The sequence below is a fragment of the Alligator sinensis genome, unplaced genomic scaffold, assembly GCF_000455745.1.
Source record: "Alligator sinensis unplaced genomic scaffold, ASM45574v1 scaffold169_2, whole genome shotgun sequence".
NCBI lineage: Eukaryota > Metazoa > Chordata > Crocodylia > Alligatoridae > Alligator > Alligator sinensis.
The window spans coordinates 246767-268663 of NW_005842077.1; the positions used below are offsets into that span (position 1 = coordinate 246767).

Here is a 21897-nt window from a genome sequence, read left to right on the forward strand (position 1 = left end):
TGGGGCTCCACCCTCCAGCTCTCTCCTCTCAGCCGCGCTGTTGTCTCGGCGGGGCTGTGTTTTGTCTCTCCCGGCCAGTGTGCCCCGCCCGCACCGCTCAGCCGCAGCCGGATAAATGCCCGGCTGACGGCCCGCGCCGGCGCGTGGACTCCTTTTGGCTCCTTTGGCCCTGCGGGAGGTAAGCGGGCCCCTTTGCCGCCACGGGGGTCTCCCGGCATCCCCGCTCCCCTGGGACAGTAAGTAACAGTGGATAGTAAACATAAGAATTGTAGGTGACTAATTTTGGACATTCTACGAGTTGCATTTAGGTACAAGTCCTTTGTAAAACTTGTATTTCAGGGATAGTTACAATAATGTTTTATGCCAAGCTCCAACTCCACTGAATTTGATATATAATTGAAGAATGAATAAATAAGTAAATAGTAATATATTAGTTCTATGAACATCTGAAAGGAGTTGATAATGGCTGACTTTCAGCAGAAGCATAATTTTCTTTCTTGGACTTTTACAAAATTCTTTGCATATTGGATTACCATTTAAAAATGTCATTTATCCTGGGATTAATGAAAATTTATGAAAATTTACACATAAACACAAAGATTAACAGTAAGGTTGTAGTATGTCAATTTTGATATTTTTATTCACAATATTATACACAGGTGGGAACTTCAGACTTTTAGCCATTTCTAATTAAGAAGCTTTTATTCAAAAGAAGATTTATTTCAATTCAACAGGAAGCTAATTGGCATTTGTCAAAAGTTGTTTCCTTATAGGGGAGTAATATCCCTTTGAAACATTCATAAACTCATTATCACTTTAAACATTACTGAAAAACAGGCAAAATGCAACAGATATTTTCCCTGACAACCTAAGTTTTCTGGTATAATAGTCTTTGGAAATCATTTTTTATCACTGTTTGACATCTTCTCATGGGTGTCAAGCCACCAGCTTGAGTTCAGCCAGGCAAAAGCAGAGCTCTGAATCTTACCTTCCAAGACCTTTGTTTTGTTTTTGAAGACGGTGGACACTACAATCATCTTGTGTGGCAATCAGGTTGTAGCCTGCACATCATCCTTGACTTAGACTGAGGGTCTTGTTACATATTACGCTTAGGAAATGTTAACTGCACTTAAAATTCTTGCATCTGAGCATTCAAGCAGTAAAACACATACTAATTCCCATTGTAGCATAGCAAAGTTTTGACTTTACTGGCGAGGAGTATCTCCAGATAGCATTACCTAGCTCATGCTGAGCTAACATCTCCATGGAGGTGATACAGTCAGGAGACTTCAGTGTGGTGGGGGGCTGGGAGCAACAAATAGCCCCTATAGCACACCATGGTAAACCATAGTCTTCAAAGGCTTTGGCTTAGGAAGTGTTTTATTTAGATTGTAGCAAGTATTACCATGTGGCTGATCAAAAAGCTTTTTAACATGTAGTACTGTTTACTACAGTCTAAATAAAACATGTTCTAAGTCTAATATGCAACAAGCCCTTAGGCCTCGCTCTCAGTTTCCGCATCCATGTTTCATATGAGTCTTGCAGATTCTTTATGTATAATTTCTCTAAAACAGTCTGTCTTTCCACAGAACTAAGTCTCTCCTCTAGGCTGTCATCATCTCATGCCTTGATTAGTGCAACATCTTTTTCTCCACCCTTGACATATGCCATCTTATCCTGCCCACATCCAGTCAGAGTGCTTCTGAAGAATAATTTCCTAGCTTGCCACGTTGACCATGTGGCTTCTCTTTGTATTCTTCCACTTCACTCCCTTCTCTGTTACCCACTTGGTATATTTTCAAACACATTCCTTACTGTTTTCTTCCAGGCTGTGCCTTTCATTTAGGAAGGATGAACTCCCCCAAAAATATTCACAAAACTACCTCACTGTTTGAGTCTTATACCCTGACTGTTGATGTTGTTCCTGGCTATTTTAAAAGTTTGGAAGACAGAATTATTTCTAAAGCGGCAGATAAAAATTTAATTTGACTTTTGGCATTAGTTACTGTACATTTGTTTTTTCCTTACTATACACTTCTACAATACTCTAGGGGGTGGCTAGAATAAAGGACAATTTATTAGAGCAGCATTACATTGTTCTGGACATTAGAGTATTTCCTTACAGTTAGTCAAAAAGCCCAAGGCTGAATTGATTTAGTTTTCACAGGTTAGTCTAAATTGTGTAGATTGAACTGAGAAGCAAGTGAACAAATATTCAATTTTGAGTCTGGAAAAACAGCCACATGCCTGCAGTGGCCCAGGCTAGAAGCCGGGGAGCACTAGAGCACACCTCCCTGCTCGACTGGAGTAGATAGCTTAGGCCAAGGCTAACCTGCCCGCCCTGTCAGGGGAGGGTTTGTGGGGGAGGTGCAGAGCATCCTGAGATACTGGGATACTGTGAGCTAACTTGAATCTGGGACAGTAGTTCAACACACCAATTTAACCTAAATCAGTGAAGTCTCATACTACATCTATCCAGGTTTATCTTAAATTGGTTTCACCCATTTTGAAAGCAGTTTTTGTGCACTGAACTTCCATTGTTTCAGATTTGAACTGGTTTCTGGTCACTTATACCAGTTTGTGTCATTTCTGCCCCCATCCATAAAGACTTGTTAGAAGGTTCAGATAGGCATATAAAGTAATGAAAAGAAACACTTCTTAGCTTACAGATTTTCTGTTGATTTGACTGGAAGTACAATCAATTGCACCAATAAACTCAACTGGTCTACAATGAAAAAGGTTTAGAGTAAACATTAGTTTGGATGAAAACTGTATGAATTATTTTGGAACTTACCAGTTTAGTTTATACTACATTTGTGTTCACCATTTCATTTCACTGAATTCTAACTATGGTTTCTATCTTTTTTCTGTAGAAAAGCAAAGCTTTCATTATTATGAACCTCGCAGATAGGGACAATTACTTTATCACAGTACTATCTGTAATTTTTTTTTCATGCTGGTTTTAGTACTATACTTGTCGTCTAGGAAATGTAAAGAGCATAACAGTATGCATATGTTGTTAAACAGGGCTTTCATTCAGTAAGGACCTCCATAGTAGTAGACGCTGTAGTAACAGACTAACATTCTTTTCATTTAAACACTTACAGAGTGAGAAAAAGACTTAAAAATTTAAATTTGATATACAGCACACTTAAAAACAAGAATGGAGAAAAATGGGATGTGATTTGATTGTCCTACTGTTTTTCTAGTTGTAGGAATTTTTTTTAAAGGAAAAGAAAAGCCCTAAAAATGGAGGTCTGAAATACTGCAATGGAGGTGAAAAGGTTTATATTGAAAGTATCAGAACTGGCCATATAGAAAATGATCTGGGCCATACCTGAGCCATTTAGTTGGCCTTTATACTTGCCAGGCTATCAGTAACAGGCCTCTTTTTGGAAGAAAAATAGTTTTAAGACAGATTTCCCTGTTACCTTTTTTTTTTAATATGAATTTTATAATATAAATTCTCTAGGATAAATTCCTTACAATAATATAAGGAGAAGTATAGCACTACTTATTGGCCTAATATTCATTAACTATACTGGTTGAAATCTTTATAGTTTTGTCTGTAAAATCACAAGAAACTCTTACTATTGATATGTCCCACAAAAAAAACCTTCTTCTTATCTTACATTCCATATTCCACAAAAAGGATATGATTGAGGCTGTGTTGGAAAAATGCATGCAGAACTTCAAACTGGTGTCCATTCAACCCAAAAGCAGGGAAGAGAGATTGGGGAAGGGGAATAATCCAAAGCATTTTGAAAAAATACAAAACCTGGGCATGTGTGTGGTGCTTGAGGCAGGGCAAAAATCCTTCTCTGGACTCCTGCAGCTAAGGGATCTTATCCAAGGGATATAATAGGAGCTGCCAAATTTGTAGAAGCTTCCTTTTACAAGTTTTTAGCTCAGTGGATCAGACTTTTCTTGGCCTGCCCCTGGAATCTTGCTTTGTGCTACCTCAAAGAGAAAAGAACCCTACCAAGCAGTTTCAGCACAGTTTTTCCCCACATCTGTACAATAAACTGAAGATCTCTTGCTCTTTAGCCCATGTAAAAGGAGACAAAATTTACCCTTAAGAATGGCTATTCTAGTCCTGCTTCAGAAAAAGTGAAAATTATTAAAACAGTGAATGAGAAAGATAAAAAGAAGATAGAGATGCTAATCAAACAAAATACCAAAAATGTTCGTTAACACCAGTTTTTGGCTGCAAAGTCTAAAATAACTCAAAATTATTTAATTACAGAATTAACAAGAGCTTCCAAAGCATGTCTCCACCAATAACCACTTAATGATCCTTGTTGGCAACTTTATTATTATCCTCATCCCTAAGACTCACAACATTTGTATAATTTTCTGCTCATGTGTCTCCTTATCTTACTTTTAAGTTGTTCTAAATCTTGTTGTTTCTTCCCAGAGAGCCTTCAAAATAGGTCTTTGGTTAATCCCTTTATTAATCCCTTTATCTTTTATTTATTAATGTTTCTTTATTAATCCCTTTACCAAAACCCTATACCAAATCCATGATTATTTTACTTTGACTATTGAAACCTCCTTTTCTTGCCTGATTGAACAAAATTCTTGCCCCTAGCCTTATCCAAAACACTTCTGCAAAACTCCTCTGACTGGCCCACAGCTCTGAGATCCAGTCTCTCAGATCACTGAACTGGCTCAGTTTCTGTAGTATTTTCCTGATTTTGCACTCTTCCTTTGTTTCCTCCCCTGGTAAGTTGTCCTCCCCACCATATGTACCATTGAATCTTCTGTGCTTTCCCTCCTGTAGCATGTTATTTCTCCCCCTTTTACACCCATTATTTAGTCTCTCCCTTTTTTCTCATGTCAGCTGCCTGATTCTCTGGGTGTGGGCAAATGCACAAATTATAAAGGGTTGAAAGGGGGAAAGGCTGCATATCAGCTATCCTACAGTAAATGTTTCATGTGTTCCTTCCTGTCTCACTGTAAGTGGAAGCTAAACCAGGGAAGCTTACCCCTGTTTCATTCATTTCAGCCTCAAGTGCCCCAGTTTAGCTTCCACTTAGTGCAGAAAAGGAGTGGACATCTAAACATTTACTGCAGAGCCTCTAATGTAGGGTAAGTTCCTTTTCCTCCTTTTTAACTTCATATTATTTGTTAGTCTGTTAATTCTGTCTGGTAAGCCCCTTCCCCCCACTTTATATGGTAGTAGATCTGGTACATGTAAATCAGCCACTGGGATAAAACATCCAATCACTGCTTTGGGAGGTTGCAGGAAGGGAGACTGACATGACAGTATGTTGCTGGAAAGCTGGTTGTTTCTCTCCTTCCAAAAAAACTCCTCATGGTGCACTTCTGATATCACATACTAAAACATTCTTTGCAAAGAGTGGATAAAGTGGAGTGCAACGCTTCAACTAAAATAAATAAAGTACTAACTTTGGGAACTTTGACAAGTAATAGGCTGGGCAAATAATAATTAGTCTGTGATGGGCAACAACCAAGGTGTTCTCTGAAGATATTTATGAAAAAAAACTTAACTGCTTGTATGTAAGGCAGGGGTAAACAAAATACGACCTACAGGCTGGCTTTAGCCTGCCAAGTGATTCTGTCCAGCCCGTGGTGGGTCCGTGGGGCCTGCCCAGCCCAGCTGCAGGGGGCAGCCTGGGCTGTGGCATATGCAGCCAGTCCCACTGCCCCCAGAGATGGAGGTGTCACCTGGCACAGAGCACAGTCCACCCTGTCCCCAGGTCACACTGGGGATTGTAGTCAGCAGAGCTGGGCACCATGGTGGTGGGGCAGTGCAGCAGATGGACTTGGCTTTCTGGCAGCCCGCATGGCAGTGCCTCACTCTTGCCCTCACATTCTGGTGGCTGCTCCCTTACTTGCAGAACCGGCACAGGTCGCAGGGATATGCAGGGAGTGGATAATGGCTCTGCATTGGGTACTGGCCCCGTGCTGTCACCACCCTGGTGATCCTGGTCCCAGACCCAACCACCTGTCCCACTCTCAGGTGCCATCCTCCGCCCACCTGCAGCCCCACCCCATCCGCCCAGCCATGCACACCCTGCCTGTGGGGGTCCCAGGCAGTTGCCCACATACAAACTTACATGGGATCTCATATTACTTAGATATGTCTCTTCATGAAAAGAAAAGATATATAGTACATTTGGGGACAAAGGCAATGTAGCAAAAAAGATATTATAGCATTATAATACAGCTAAGCATATTTATGCATGCTATTATGTCCAATTAGCAGCACTCTGTTCCCTAGCATTTGTGGCTTCCTGTTATTAAATAACAATAACAGTAATAAAAATGAGAAATATTAATAGCAAGCACATGAAATAGTTCATTAAATCCATGTTTGTGACCTTGGTAAAAGTTCAACTGTGTTTCATGAAGACCGATAGGGAGGGAGTAGAAATTAGTCCTCTCCAGAAACAACCTGTGCACTATGGTAAATTTACAGTTCAAGATATTTTCAAAGATTTCATATGTCTGGCTACCAGCCCATACTTGCCTAAAATAGCAGAAGTGTCATATTATCAATTCATACTAAACAGTACACAATCCTGTATTATATCATCACCAACAATGGTGATGAAGCATAAAATTACAAAGCTCTAATTTGGGGGAAGCTTCTTTTTGTTAAATTCCACTGCTCTGAGATGGGGATGCACACTTTGGAACCAAGAGCCTTGTGTCAGCCCATACCCTTCAGTGTGGTCATTTTGAGGAAATAGTCTTATTTTTCTTGTCAAAGTCATAAATGTGGGATGGGAGTAGGACGGGGGGAGGTGGGGTGTTTCCTTAGAACTCCTGTTAGGACTACCTACTAAAAGTAGGTTTAACACAGTCTCTCTAATTTCCTTCTTCCTCAAGTCCAGCATTCTGTTATTTTCTGTGTTTTCACTATATTTTTTTATTATATATATATTTTTTCTGATGCATAAGAATGCTAGGCATCTTAGAAGCCTGATCTAACAAAAACCCATGTCAAACATTCAAAATATTTCCTTATTCTTTATCAGTTATTCTGTCTTAAGAAAGTTTATGAGCACAGTAATTGCCATATTGGATCAGCATAATAGTCCATCTAGTCTGGTATCTTGGTTCTGATAATACTAAGCACTGGATGCTTCAGGACAGACACAGTGTAAGAAATGCTGCACCTGTAAATAATAGTTATTGGCTGCCTTGTAATACACATGAAAATATTTTCCTAACCCTTAATAGTTACTGATAGGCTTCAAAACCTGAGTATGAGCTTGTTTATGCCCTTTAAAATCTTTTTGTTTGATACAGAACAATATTAGTATTCCTATCATCCATGTAAATGTCCCACTCTGAATCTTGACAATGAATGTGTTTGATAAGGAGTGTTCAGATAATTTAAAAGAAAGATAGAAATGTTAGCTTTTGATTAACAGTTATCTATATTTAGGATTGCCTTTGATCCATGTTGTGACTGTAAAGATTGTGATCCTGTAGGAAAGATTTTATGGTACTTGTTTTGTCTTTAATTTTGAGGTGCCTTATTAATTTGTTAATCTAGTTAAAGAACAAATTTGAAACACACCCTAAAAAGTTAAACTTGAAGCACTTCACAGAGGTTTATATTACATTTTCTGTAGTCAGCTCCTGGTTTCTGTGGGAGTTACCAAACTAGTTAAGCTAGAGTCTTGGCATGAAACCAAATGAATTTTTTTTCACTGTAAACATGACTGTCAAGCAGTAATGTTTTTCTCAGCTTTATTTTAAAGGCATCATAATGGAAGAAAATTAAACTGAAACACTTTTTATGACTGTTTCATAATGGAATAAAACATTTTAAAAGGTGGGGAAAAGAATGTTGGAGAGCATATACAGAAAAAATATGTCTTGATAAATGTTTAATCACTTTAGCTAAGTTGCTAGATGTATTTAGGAGAAACCAAACCAGTTCAGTTTGCATTGTGGTATGGTCACAGATGAAAATGAAACTTTTGTTTCTGCACACAAGATGCATAAAAATCTTACTCTTAGCCACATTGTGATAGTGGAAGAAAAATATGGAGCTGAATAAAACTAACTGAACAATAACAGTAAGCAGAGATATTTGGTTCTTCTTTACTCCTTCAAGCCTATTTTTAAACACTTCCCAGTGATGAATAGCTCTGTTAACTCATTATCAAGTATTTTGCTGAACTTGGACATCCCAGCTTTGCTTTTGGGATTTATTTTGTTGGAAAATGTGCAAGTTCAGCTTTGCCTTTTTAAGATAAACATAAACTTTGCTTAATACTCACAGTGATTTCACCACTATGTGCAGTACTATACCTATAACTATACCAATTGGGAACAAATGCATTTTCACTCACTTTACGGAGAAGTTGAATAACATTGTCTACTCTGGCTGTTTGGAATCCAGCACAGCACATTGTATCCCAAGATGGGGTGGAGAGAGAAGAAGGGGAAGAAAGAGAGTAAGACTGTTTATCAAAATGTAAGATAATTTGCTGCTTTGTAGGGTTTCCTTATTGAATAACAACTCATTTCATTCTATGGCATCTAAAAAACTGCTAGGAAAGGGGAATCAAAGAAAGGACATTGTGTGCCACCAGTGGGAATACTCATTTGATGAAAGTGAGCAGAAGTAAGCCTAGGTGAGTACCTCCTTGGGGTCAGATTCTGTTCTACCAATTAGATCTATAAATGGACTTATGTTCCTCAGTGGTATTCTCTTCCACCCTTCTCAAGTCCTTGAAAAACAGTTAATAAAAAAGGGGTGTAGGCTCTCCTTCTCACTGCTTTTTTGTCACTCAGTCTTAAGGGTAAGGTGATGGTGTGTTACAAAAGTACATATGTTCATTAATCTTTCAGGACTTGTACAAAGTGGAATAGAATTGAATTTAAGTGCATAAGTTTACTTAGATGCCTTAGGCAGAACAGGATCTGGCTCTGGGTGTCCAGAAATGGTTAAAGGATTGGTGGTACATTGGGTGCCTACTGCCAAAGTTAGCTACGGAACATTTTTTGTCTTACCTTCAACGTATTTTATTTTTTATATTTTATTAGTTCTGTGATTAAGTTAGATGATGAGATTTGAGAATATTGACCTTCACACCAGCATATTTTTATTTGCACTGTTTGATTGTACTTTTACTAAGTTTTAGATCAGTTTACATTTTGATTATAGCTTAATAAAAAGGAATTTGCATGGAGGGAGACAGTGGAAGGGCCTTATAGGTTTAATAAACAGCCAAAGAAGCAGCCAGTAACACTAACATGGAACAGTAACTACAGTCTGTTATACAGTACTACAGAGCTACTGTAGGAGTGGGAGTATCTTTTATAGTAAAGTGAAGCAATGAAGAAGGGAACATATGAATATATTTTATAACAGAAAAATCATTAATATAGTAAATCAACCTCTAGTGAGAAGTAAATAAAACTAAAAACCTAATAAAATGAGATGCAGTGTTTATGAAGCCAAGATTACAAAAGTTACAGCAGTCACAATTCTCTCAGCTGCATCCAGGCAACTGCCATTGAGAAGCAGATGGTAGAACTGTGGTCAGTGGACCAAATTCTGCTCTTCCTTATACCCATCTAGTTGTATTGATGTGAAGGAGACTGCTCAGATGTAATTACCAAGTAAATCTGCACATACTATTGGCTACAGTGCTCACTTCAGTAGAGCTATCCATTAAGTCTGTGCAAAGCTTCGGTCCCTGATTTGATTCCTCAGAGATTTGGCCCAATTCAGTGTCTGAATCTCTGAATCCTAATCGAATCAGGAGACCCTTTAATTTCTTCTAATCAAATCAGAACCCTCCAAATCGACTTGGAGAGATTCGATGATTTGGACGTAGACACAGCTTTAAATGTTTTTTCTACATACCTCAAGGTACCAGGCGGCTCATGAATGCTGAGATACTGGGGCGGATGGAGCATCCCACAGGAGCACGGGGGCTCCCCAGTGTGCTCAGCAGCAGACCCAGAAGTGGACCAGAAGCACTTCCAGTCCACTTCTGGGCCTCCCAGGGAGTGTGCGGGAGATCCCCACCTCCACGTCCCCCCAGCTCAACAACTGGTGCCTCCTGGGTCTGGGGGAGCACCCAGGGTCCCCCTTCAGCTGGTCACTGAGCTGGGGCAGGGAGGGCACGGGGAGGCCCCCCCTGTGCGCTCAGTGGTGGGACCTGGAAATGGACTGGAAGTACCTCCGGTCCACTTAAGGATTCACCGCTAAGCGCACAGGACCCCTCCCCCTCTCCCCCCCTCCTGCACTCCTGTGGGATTCTCCATTCTTCCCCCCATTGCAGAGTTCATGAGCCACACCTGGTACCTCAAGGTATGTAGAAAAAACATTTAAAGCTGTGTCTATGGCAGAATTGCTGATTCTCCAAATCAGCATTGAATCTTCAGATTCGGATTCAGCCAAATCCAATCAGGAACTGTGACCCAAATCCACTAATTGAATCACTGTCCCCAATTTGGGCTGAATCCGAATGAAATATGACCTGTTTCACACACCTCTACTGTCCATGGAAGCGTGTGCGCCTAGGACTGGATCCCAACAATAGAATTAGGCTCTGTATCTTAGAAGTCTTGTTTAATATTATCATTAATTCATTCCTGTCACAGTCTTGTGGACTGATGACACTATTTCTGAGTTGGCACACTCATCTTGAACTAAGATTCTTAGAAGTTAAAGTATTATCTCAATATGTAAGATGCCTTCAAAATAACTTTTATTACATTTAGTCCTAGTCAGAGTCTAAGACCCCACTGTGGCAGGTGCTATACAGAAGAGACAGTTTCTGCCTCAAAGAGTTTGTAATATAGTAATGAAGTGTCTTTTTCAGGACACAACAGTGAGTACAGCCAGCCAGGGGAGTACAAGAATCAGGAGTTCTGCTCAACAGGAGAAACAGTAGTCTCAGAATATTAGCATCTTAATCATTGACAGTTTTTTTGTAAGCTTCCAGGCAAAGGAGAGTTTTAAGGTGAAATTTGAAGGAAAACAAAAAATTTGTAGATATTTATGGGGAGCTTTTCCCAACTTTTATGGCACTGTGGTAGAGTGCTAAAGTATTTATTTGAAATTGTAAGAAGCAGTGGATGAAGGATAGCATGGCATTATGAGCTCGTTGGAAGTGGAGGTGCTGACAGACATGCAGCCCCCACTGTAACTCATGGTGCTTCACAGGAAGCTCCATAAATTACAGTGATCCCCCCAACCCAACAGATGTTTTCTATTGGGTCCAGGAGGGTGGAGGATTGAGCTCCACATTGGAGCTGGCTGTGAGTCTGCAGCCTCTCTCCTCTAACCACCCCCACCCCCCCCCAGTTCTGGTGCTATCTTCAGGATGGGATGGGGGGGAAGGGAGGGAGCTTGGTTTGGGGTTTACCCTGCCCACATTGGAGGGGGTAGGGGCTGGTGGATTGGAGCCTCCCCCCAAGGTGGTTTGGAGCCTCCCAAGGAACCCCAGGGTGGGGATGAGCCCAACCCTACTTCTGGTATGCGCTGACAGAAGTTCATGAGGTACTCCGCTAGTGAAGGCACACTGTTTTGGAGCACCTTTATCTGAACCCTCATGGAATGTGGGTTCATTTGCTTGATCAGGCACTTTTAAACTGCTCTGCAGCTGTGCACTTCTGTCAGGGCACAGATGTAGAATGCTTTCAGGGGGCCAATCATACAACAAAACACTTCTGTCAGCACTCTGGAAATCTTTGTGTTGACAGTAAATAGTAGGTTAGAGCTCAATCTAAGCATAAAAGATCTTGAAAGTGAAGACAGAAAAGTACCTTATATTTGATAAGATAGCAAAGAGGAGAACCATGGAGGGCTTCAAAGGGAATTGATGTGGGTGAAATGATGGGCTAGGAAAATGACTGCATAGAACCATTATAAACAGATCTGAGTAGGGCAACATCCTTTTTGTAAAAGCCAGAGAAAAGGACATTGCCATAAAACGAGAGCCTAGACAGGAGGTTTAGCCATGTGCATGAATAGGAAAGTTTCATCCTAGAGCATTTTGCAGAAATTCCCCCCGTTATGGAAGGAAAACTAGAAATGATTTGGCCAACTAAAAATGTTTGATTTGTTTCAAGTTTTTTTAAAACACTGTATATAAAATCAAGTCAAAATTTGAATGAAGGATTTCAATTTTATTAAAATAAACATTTTGTTTAGCCTCAATATATATATTTTTAATGAATTTCATATCACAGGAAATATCAAGATCTTTTGCTTTGGATCTGTTTTGGAACAGGCAAAAATTGAAAATTTCTGTCAAATTAAAGTTCTAGTTCCCACACGGCTCTGCTTTTATGTTTGGTTTTGTTCCTCCTCCCTTCATCTGTTTTTGTCTTTTTTAGGCTCTGATCTTTCAATAGCTTATACACATGATAAACTTTATGCATTAAATATTCTACTGACTCATCATATGTAAAGTTAAGCACATGCATTAAGTTTCTGTAAGAATATATTCTTTGATTATAAACTTTTAAAGGTAAGACTTGTTTCTTTTTATATGTTTTAATAGTTTCCAGTTCCAGGTGTCAGCAGTTGGCTGCTGATACTAGTTCCTGATTACTGTTCAGGGAAACACTAATACTACTATTGATAATATTAGTATTATTAAGCAGCCATTTAATCATTTTATAGCCTAGTAGTTTAATCCATATTTAGTATCATCATCATGTCATCATCATCGCTGTCTTCTCTTTTGTTCTCCTCGTTATCATCTTCAGAGGGTTTGCCTTTAAAAAGTCTATGCCAGTCCCCTCTCTTCCATGTGCAGCCTGACATCTCATTCCCACCGTCCTCTTCTGTCTTTCTGAAGTACCAATACATTTCACTCTGCCCTATTTTAATACAGTCCTCAAATTTGGGGTCCAAGTGCCTGTTTGTGAGTAGGTTCCTCAGGGCATACCTGAAACAGGAGATAAACTGGTCAAAATGGGTTGTCAGGCCCCTTGTAATTTGGTCAGGTGCCCACAGAGGACCACTACTCTGATCAGGGTTCTGAAACCTGTCATCATCAGGAGGAGTGCATGTACTTTCTTCTACACCTCTCTGGTGTATGGGTGTTCCCAGAAGAGGTGGTCAATTGTTTCTGCCTGCCAGCAGTGTGTCTGTCTCAGGCAGTTTGGTGGGCCTCTCTGCCCTGCACTGTTTTTCCATGCCTGTATGGGGAGTGCCTGGTGGGCTGCCTGTCAGTTCAGGTCTCTATGCTCCTGCTGTAGGTCCTTGTGGAAGATTCGCTTCCACGTGGCCTGGCAGCTGTCACCAGGTAGTAAGTCCACAGGGGGTATGGTATCTCTTGCTCTTACCACCTCCCATATCTTGTGGTGGTTCACCAGGGCTGCATTATGCAACTTGCATTTCTCCTGGAAGCATTTCAGGACCTCATAGAACCATGGGGACATCGTGGCCCATGGGCTTTCATTTTTCATTGTTTCCCCCTGCCACTGTCTCAGCAGCTGCCCTGCAAAATACTTGACAAAGCTGGCTGTTTTGGATTTAGTCCCTGTCACCAGTTGGCAACCTTGGCTCATGTACATGGTCCAGAGTAGGACACCTGGATTCCTCTGCCTCCAGGCCATTTCACTTTGTATAGCTTGTATAGCTTTCCTTGCCACTTTCTCCCATGTGGAGTTCCAAAAGAAAATACACATGGCTCTTTGGTTTCAGTGAATGACTTGCTTTGAGGGTGGGAAGACTAAGGCAATGTTTTAAAGTATTGGTAGTAGCACCACCTTCATCAGTGCCACATGCACCCCCCATTGACAGGTAGCATGATTGTCATAGCCCGTCTCTGTCTTTGGCCTCCATCTTTTCCTATGCCTTCTCTCCCACCAGCTCTGTGAGTCAAAATCCAACCTGAGGATCTTTACCCTTATGGGGGATGGAGAACCCCAGAGGTGATAGGTCCTCGAGCTTACTCAGGTGCTTTTTCTCATATTGAGCTTGGCCCCTGCTGCTGCTCTGTATACCTAGGTGTGTTGTAGCACTCTTTCAACCAAAACATTGTCCCTGCATATACCAAACCCTTGTCCCTGCATATAATGTTAAGGTCATCCATATAAGTGAAGACTTTCGCCTCTTTCCCGTTGCTTCCAGGGATTTTTATGGTGCTGACCCCCGGGGTCCTGTCTGAGCCACTGTGCTAGTGGTTCCATTGCGCAAATAGGCAGAATTGGGTAGAGCGAGCAGCTGTGCCTGACGCCCGACTCCACCACAGTCAGAGCTGTCAGGAACCCATTCACCAGTACCCTGTTGCTCATGTTGGTGTTATAGTGCCTTTATGCAGGTGCAAAAGATTGCAGGGATTCCCATCTTTTTCAGTGTCTCCAGTAGGAAGCGATAGGATAGCAGATCATAGGCCTTCTCCAACTCAAGATTTAGCATGGCAACATTCTGACCCCTCTTCCATTAATACTGTAGCACATCTTGCAGCGGCATCAGGGCTACACAAGGATAGGTCAGTGTAGTCTATCTAAATAAGATATATGGTAGTGCGTATTGTGCAGTATGTGCCCTCAAGTCATGGTGAGCTACTACGTTGAATACCTTTAGACTTCCACTTCACTCCCAAAGCTAAACTGTGCCTTTCTTTCCATTTTCAATTATTCCTGTTTCTTCACTAGCCTTAAATGTGTGGCAAACATCACCACTAAAAGGAGCCTCAAAAAGTTCATCCAGAATCCCTCTGTTGGCCCCTCTCTCAGCTTGCCACATATGATTAGTGTGGCTTTATGTTCCATGAGGTAGAGCTGGACCAGGTTGCCCTGCACCTTATCTGCATATACATTGTTGGAGGATTCCAGGACTCGTGAGAAGAACATCCAGTTCTAGTCATGAGTGGGGCTAATTAGGACATGGATCCTTTGGGGGGGGGCGTATCTGTAGTACACACACACACTGAGCATTGCTGAGCTACGGGGTTGCTGTGACTTGAAATGCTGCTGATTTCTGCTGGGGCCCAGCCTGGCCCGGCCCGGCCCAGCCCAATATGTTATGGTAAATAATGAGCCTTTTGGTTTTTGAACTAAAATTGTGCATGGTTTATATTATGCATAAGTAGTATGTATAATAGTATAAGTATAAAAAGTGCTGCTCACAAGCATGTTTATGGAGTACCTGTGCTAAAACTTGCAGAAGTTAAAAAAAAAAAAAAAAAAAAAGGAAAAATGTATCAATTCTGAATGGGCTAAGTCTGTGAGTACATATAGTAATCTGCGTATATGCAAATGATTACAGGCATGCTCAATTTAAAATTAGTGGGAACGTCCAAATGAGCACACATGTGGTTTGCAGTGCCTCAGTGCTATAAATCACACATGCCACACATGTAGGCATTTGCTGCACTGCTGATTTGCAGCACAGTGCTTTTTTTTTACACCAGGAGTTCCCAGTGTCAAAAAAAAACACACCAGAAAACAGCGGGGTGGTGCATGTGGCAGTAGTGTGCGGCACTCTAAACGGGAGCCTGTCCAGCCAAAGCCACACTCCTGGCTGCTGGCCAGGCTCTGTGCAGCTGGATTGCCCCTGCTGGAGCCCTGGGAAGCCCCCAGGATTCCAGGTAAAGCTGCTGGGGTCAACCCAGGTGTTGGCTTCAGCCTCTCCTACCCCACCTGGAGCATTTTCCCCATGCTAACCCCACATGCAAGGGCATGCTCTTGGGCAAAAAGCAGCGGCACAAATTTGTGCTGCTATTTTTTTCCCAATGGCGACCTTATGCCCCCGCTTGTGGGGATGCAGCTAGTGTTTTAAAATTTGCCCCTCGCTTCTATGTGCTCAGGGAGAGCAAGCTCTGACTATAAGGAGAGGAGAAAGGGCTGTGGGGGGAAGTTGCGGCAGGGCAGAGGGCAAGGGGGAAACCCAAATTGATCCCCAAAATTTATTTTCCCTGCTGTAGCATTGGGAGAGGAACAAATTCAAGGCAATCCTCCAATAAGTACATTCTGTACCTAGAAAATTAGAACAAATTTATGAGTTTTCCATATATAGTATCTAATTTTGGGGGATTGTCTTATATTCAGGGACATCTTGTATTTGTATAAAATACAAAAAACAAGGTTTGACCAATTGTACAAGTATAAAATTAAATGCAAAATAATTTACCAAATTTACTACTATTGTTATAGGGCTCCTTGATAGGCTGACTTTATCCACAAGAGGTGGTATAGTTTTGGTGACAGTTAATCTACAGAATGGGAGACTTAAGATTTTTTTTGTGTCCATTTAGCGGTGTATGGACTATGTTACATTATAGAGAATGGGCCTACAGAGAACCACCCTTTTTCCTGTGTCATTGTATGTAGTGAAAACATACCGCTATTGTTGTCCCCTGGGATGCAAATCAGTAGACAGCTGTTGATAGCAGTGAGTGATAAATGTTACACGGGACTTGGTATTCTTGTTTAACTATAGTGTGACTGTGAAAGTAACCAGAGAAGAAGACTAATTTCTGAGTGAAATACAAAGGTGGCAAACAATTTACAGTGACAAAGGATTATGACTAGGATCAAATTATTGAAAATGGGTTTGACTAAATTAGGTTAAAAGATTAAGTGGCTTATGATAAATGTTGGAAAGGAGCAGGGTATGGGGCTAAAAATAATTATAGAAACATAAATACAAAATCCAGCAGGGACTTTGAATTAAACCCTGTATTGATATGCACTTAATCAAAAACTTTTTTGCAGTGGTTCATTGAAACAAATAACTAGGCATAGGGCTTATATATTACATGTAGCATAGATACAAATTATAATGCATTACTCTTTTACTATTGAAGAGGTACAACAAATGGGCAACCAGAATGATTTGTGTTCATAAGAGAATTAATATTTATAAAGTAGAAAAGGTAAGCTAGGATTGGACTTTTTCTTTATTTGATGTATGTACCAGTATCTTAGAAAAATGTTCAAGAGATGCAGATGAGATACAGATTTAATAGTATAGCCTAAGGTTTAATTGATAGACTTACAGTTTTTTTCAGCCTGTGTTCCAGTTTTTACTCTGTCCAGACATTGATGTGCTTATTAGGTAAAGGTGGTTTCAATATTAATGTCTTTAAAAAAACAACCCCCCCCCCCCACCCCGAGATGATCACTTCTTTAGGCTTTCATAAACAAAAAGGTATTTCAGCTTTCTGTAACTGCCTGTTTCCTCTTTGCAGCCCGAAAGTCCAAAAAGTTGGGGAAGTTGAAAGGGATGCACGAAGAACAGTCACAACCTCAACCGCAGCAGCAGCAGCAGCAACCACCACCCCAAAGCCCAGAGGAAGGGACTACATACATTGCTCCTGTAACAGAGCCATCTGTAAACACAGCACTTGTTCCCCACGTATCTATTTCACCAGCACTTACTCCAGCTCCTGTTAAGATTCTTGAAAGCATTGAACCTGAAATTGTGTATGCAGGATATGACAGCTCAAAACCAGACACAGCAGAGTACCTGCTTTCCACTTTAAACCGCCTTGCTGGCAAGCAGATGATTCAGGTGGTAAAGTGGGCAAAGATACTTCCAGGTAGGAATGTAATTTACTTTATGTATTTTTAAATAGGCTTTGTGGCTTAATATGCCATTTGTCTGACTGGGATTTAGTCTGTAGCCTACTGCACACATTTAAAAAATATTTATGGGTTTCTCTCGATGGAAAAGGTGATAAATATTTGTATTTTATTGTCAGTGCAACTGTGTCTGGTGCTAGTGATAAAAAATTACAACTGAACTCTGTTCGTTATTGGTAATAACTACCTAAGTAAAGTACATTTTGTTCAGAATTGTACTATTCTAAACTGCACATGGTAAGCATAGGCTTAACTGTTAGTGTTGTTTCCCTGAGCATAGGGTAAATAATCTCTTAGGGCAGTGATTCTCAAAGGGTATGCCACAGCAAACTGGTGTTCTGTGAGAGCATTGGAAGTGTGTTGCAAAACATGATACTGTATCATATGGCCCACAGAGCCATGTTGTCCAGCCCATGGGGCTCCCCATGGGTCCATAAATTCAGTGGTCCCTTGCCTTCAGTGGTCCCTTCAGTGGTCCACTGCTCCCTTGCCATCAAATTTCTAAGCCATGCACAACTGGATTGGGTCCCAGCCAGGTTGGCCCCTCACAGCTGCATCAGGCCCCAGCTAAGCTAGTACCACATGCAGGATTGAGCCCAAAGACCAGATCTCGCCTGCAGACTGACCTGACACTGTTAATCTGGACCCCAGGCCCAAAATATATGAACCACTGTTTAAGTCCTTATATAATAGTCCTACATATATAGCCTTGTGGACTGGATGTCTAGATCTAGATCTTTCTTTTAGGATGTAAAAAGTGTGCTGCCAATTTTAATCCAGAAAAAAGTGTGCCCCAGGTATCAAAAGTTTGGGAAACACTGTGTTAGGGAAGTGTTGAGCTCTTTCTGTAATTCCATTGGGTGCTCTGGAGTAGATTACACTTAAATGTTGAATTTAGTTTGTTCTGTTCTTCAGGATTTAGAAACTTGCCTCTTGAGGACCAAATTACTCTAATCCAATATTCATGGATGTGTCTATCATCATTTGCCTTGAGCTGGAGATCCTATAAACATACAAACAGCCAATTCCTGTACTTTGCACCTGACCTGATCTTTGATGAGTAAGTATATGTTTGTTGTCCTTTACAAAGCAAGCTGGAGAGTTTTACGAGATTTTAAAACATAAATATGTAGAGTAAAAATCCTGATAATGCAATTTGAAAATGTATGTATAGAAGTTGAGCAAGCGAAGGACTGTCAGCAGGGACATTGTACTTCTTTCCTTTTCTTTACGGATGCAAATGGAGATGAGAGTTCCCTAAAGGAGACACTCTGATAGCCTTTGAAATATGATTGATATGAAGCCAACATTAATACATAAGGGTATTTTTTTGGTATGTATCATAGCTTGAAAGACTATCTAATTTCTAGGAAATGTGAATATTTAAATTGCAAGCTTTTGTAAACAGATTTGTATAATGGTTCTTTTGTTAACAGTATACAGCTGCTCAATCTGTTTTCATGACAATCATAATTACCCTTCTTTGCAACCATCTTTGCAAGCCAAAATGTTTTTCTATTATAAAATGTAACTTGTTTTATGATGCATTAAGAAAGACTGGAGGAACCGTTCCTTCCAATCATGTGCATTCCTTCCTATTTTAAGATCATGTGTTAGTGCTGTGTCTTTGGTGAATTTAATTTAATTTGTATTTCCTTTCCCTAGCATTTATTCAGAAGTGGTAGAGTCAGGAAATAAAAATAAAAATACAGCAAGCAAATTGGAGTAGCATTGCTTGCTCATCCCAGAAGATAACTCTTTCTAAAAGTATGAATGTGAAATAGGAGGGAGGGACTAGAGAAAAAAAATAGTGGGAAAAGAATGGACCACAAAAGCAAAAGGAAAGACTCTTGCTGAGGACTCAGTTTTACTAAAACATTCTGAATTATTTCTCTTGAAAAAAAATGCTGAAATAAGTTATTGGTGCATTTTTTCTGTGTGCTGCTGTGCAGCTAGGCAATCTTTCTTTCTTTACTTAATAGTGATTGCATGGCTTTTGAATACTTGGTCTAAACCAAGGCCCATATTAATGTCGGTAGGAGATTTTCCATTGATTTTAGTAGTTTCTGAATCTGACTCTGTAGCAATACATTTTAACAAAAGAGGTTAGACTAAGAGGACAGGTAGCTGTGATTCACTAAAGTAGTTGAAATTTTATTTTTAGACTCTTTTCTTGTTGAAATCAGTTAAAAAATTACTTAGGGCAGGGGTTGGAAACCTATGGCCATGAAAAGATTGGATCCATCCTGGGGCAGTTCAGGGAATGGCAACATGGCAGCAGAGGAGGTATCCCCAGGGTCTTAGTGCCTGCCTATTTCTATCTACTTCTTTCACACCACTATTGGTGAACAACCATCATATGGTTTCAGGGGTGGGGGTAGGGGCTTGGTTGCAAGCAATATCCCATGGTGGCAAAAGGTTACCATTCCCTGATTTAGGGTATCAGAGAGGGGTCACAGAGGAAAAATTCTCTTACTAAACCTAATTGAAAAAGCAAACTTCATAAAAAATGTATATTTAATGATATACTCAGTCATTATATCAGGGGAGTGAAAAGCTTGCTGGCTAAGTTCGCGGATGACACCAAATTATGGGGCAGGGTGGTCACAGCAGAAGATAGGTTGCAGATACAGGCAGACCTGGACAGGCTAGAGAGTTGGGCAAACCAGAACCAGGTTAAGTTTAACACTTCCAAGTGTAAGGTGCTTCATCTGGAGGCAAACAACCCTCAACATACATACAGGCTCGGGGGTGACAGCCTGACTTGCACCACGGCCAAAAGGGACCTAGGAGTAATGATTGACCATCGCATGAATATGAGCTGTCAGTGTGATGCGCTGGCCAGCAGGGCAGATAACACGCTGGCACGCATCAACTGATACATCTCGTGTAAAACTAAGGAAGTGATACTCCCACTGTACTCAGCACTGGTGAGACCGCAGTTGGAGTATCATGTCCAGTTCCAGGCGCCGCACTTCTATAAGGATGTGGAAAAACTTGAGAGGGTCCAGAAAAGAGCCACACGTATGATCAGGGACTTTCAAGGCAAGCCATACGAGGAAAGGCTGAGGGACCTGAGCCTCTTTAACCTAAAGAAGAAAAGGTTGAGAGGGGCGTTGATAGCAGCTTACCACTATATCAGAGGAATGCATCGGGAGCTTGGTGAACAACTGTTCACTAGGGCACCCCTGGGGAAGACCAGGACCAATAGATACAAACTCCTGGAAGGCCACTTCAGGCTTAATACCAGGAAAAACTCCTTCACAGTCAGGGTGACCAGACTGTGGAATAAACTCCCTCCAGAGGTGGTGCAGTCTCCTACCTTGGTGGTTTTCAAGAGGAAACTAGACAGTCGCCTAACTGGGTCATTTGACCCCAGTTGTCTTCCTGCCTAGAGCAGGGGGGCTGGACCCGATGAACTATGAGGTCCCTTCCAGTCCCTAACAATCTATGAATCTATGAATTACAGGGCTATAAAAATCAGCAGCCACCAGGGATTTTGAGAGGTTAGAAAATGGTAAAGAAATTGAATTTTTGGAATAGTGGATACATTGAGAATTACTTTTTCTTTAGGATATGTTGAATGATAAATAGATTTGGGTGCACAGACAATGGTAAGATCATGGGGATAGGAGCTTTTATATTAGGGGCAACCTCCTGAAAAATTAAGGATAGGCTTCTGTCTCCAAAATGGAAAGAGTTCTGTAACCTTGGTCATATTTAATACTGGAGAAGAATGATGGGGAGTCTTAATTACAAGGCTTATAAAATGCATTTCTTTATCAAGTATAAGTTAGAAATTAAACACACAAGCATTATTGGAAATTAATGGAAACCCATAACATTAAATGAAAATGTATATTGAATAAGTATATAGAAATTCTAGCATTAAAAAAAACCTAACTAAAAAACATTGGGCGCGTCTACACGAGACACTACATCACTGTAGCAATGAGCTACGATGACGTAGTATTGGCAGACACTAACCATGACACTGCCACTACTGTGCAGTAGCTTGTTGCTGCTGTGTAGCAGGGTTGAAAATGACCCACACACTGCCAGGACTGCGCAGTACCAAATGCGCAGTGGGACACATAGGTAGATACGCCCACTGTGTCATGCTCCATTAGAAATTATTTCCAGTGTAATCTGGAAATCCTGCCTGTGAAGGCTTTCTCAACTTGGGGGTGTGTATGTGGGAGGGGGCGGGAGGGGGGGCACAAAACACTGAAATCCAGCAAAATACACAGGACATGAGCATCTCTAGGACTGCTTTTTCCATCAAAGAATTAAAAATAGACTTGTGATTTTGTAATGCAAGTTGAAAATTTCCTCCTATTTTCCATTTGT

At 40.8% G+C, this 21897-nt stretch overlaps 1 protein-coding gene across 9 annotated transcripts in view; it reads left to right on the forward strand.

The window, feature by feature from the left end:
• The window catches only part of NR3C2 (nuclear receptor subfamily 3 group C member 2), a 321566-nt gene that overhangs the window by 246720 nt on the left and 52949 nt on the right, over positions 1-21897 (forward strand). For all 9 annotated transcript variants that reach the window (XR_003094089.1, XM_025204306.1, XM_025204304.1 and 6 more), the window contains 2 exons: positions 17154-17504; positions 18463-18607. Coding sequence is in view for 8 of the 9 variants with exons in the window: in XM_025204306.1 (XP_025060091.1) it covers positions 17154-17504; positions 18463-18607 (496 nt within the window). In the remaining variant the exon portion in view is untranslated. The remainder of the gene's footprint in view (positions 1-17153; positions 17505-18462; positions 18608-21897) is intronic.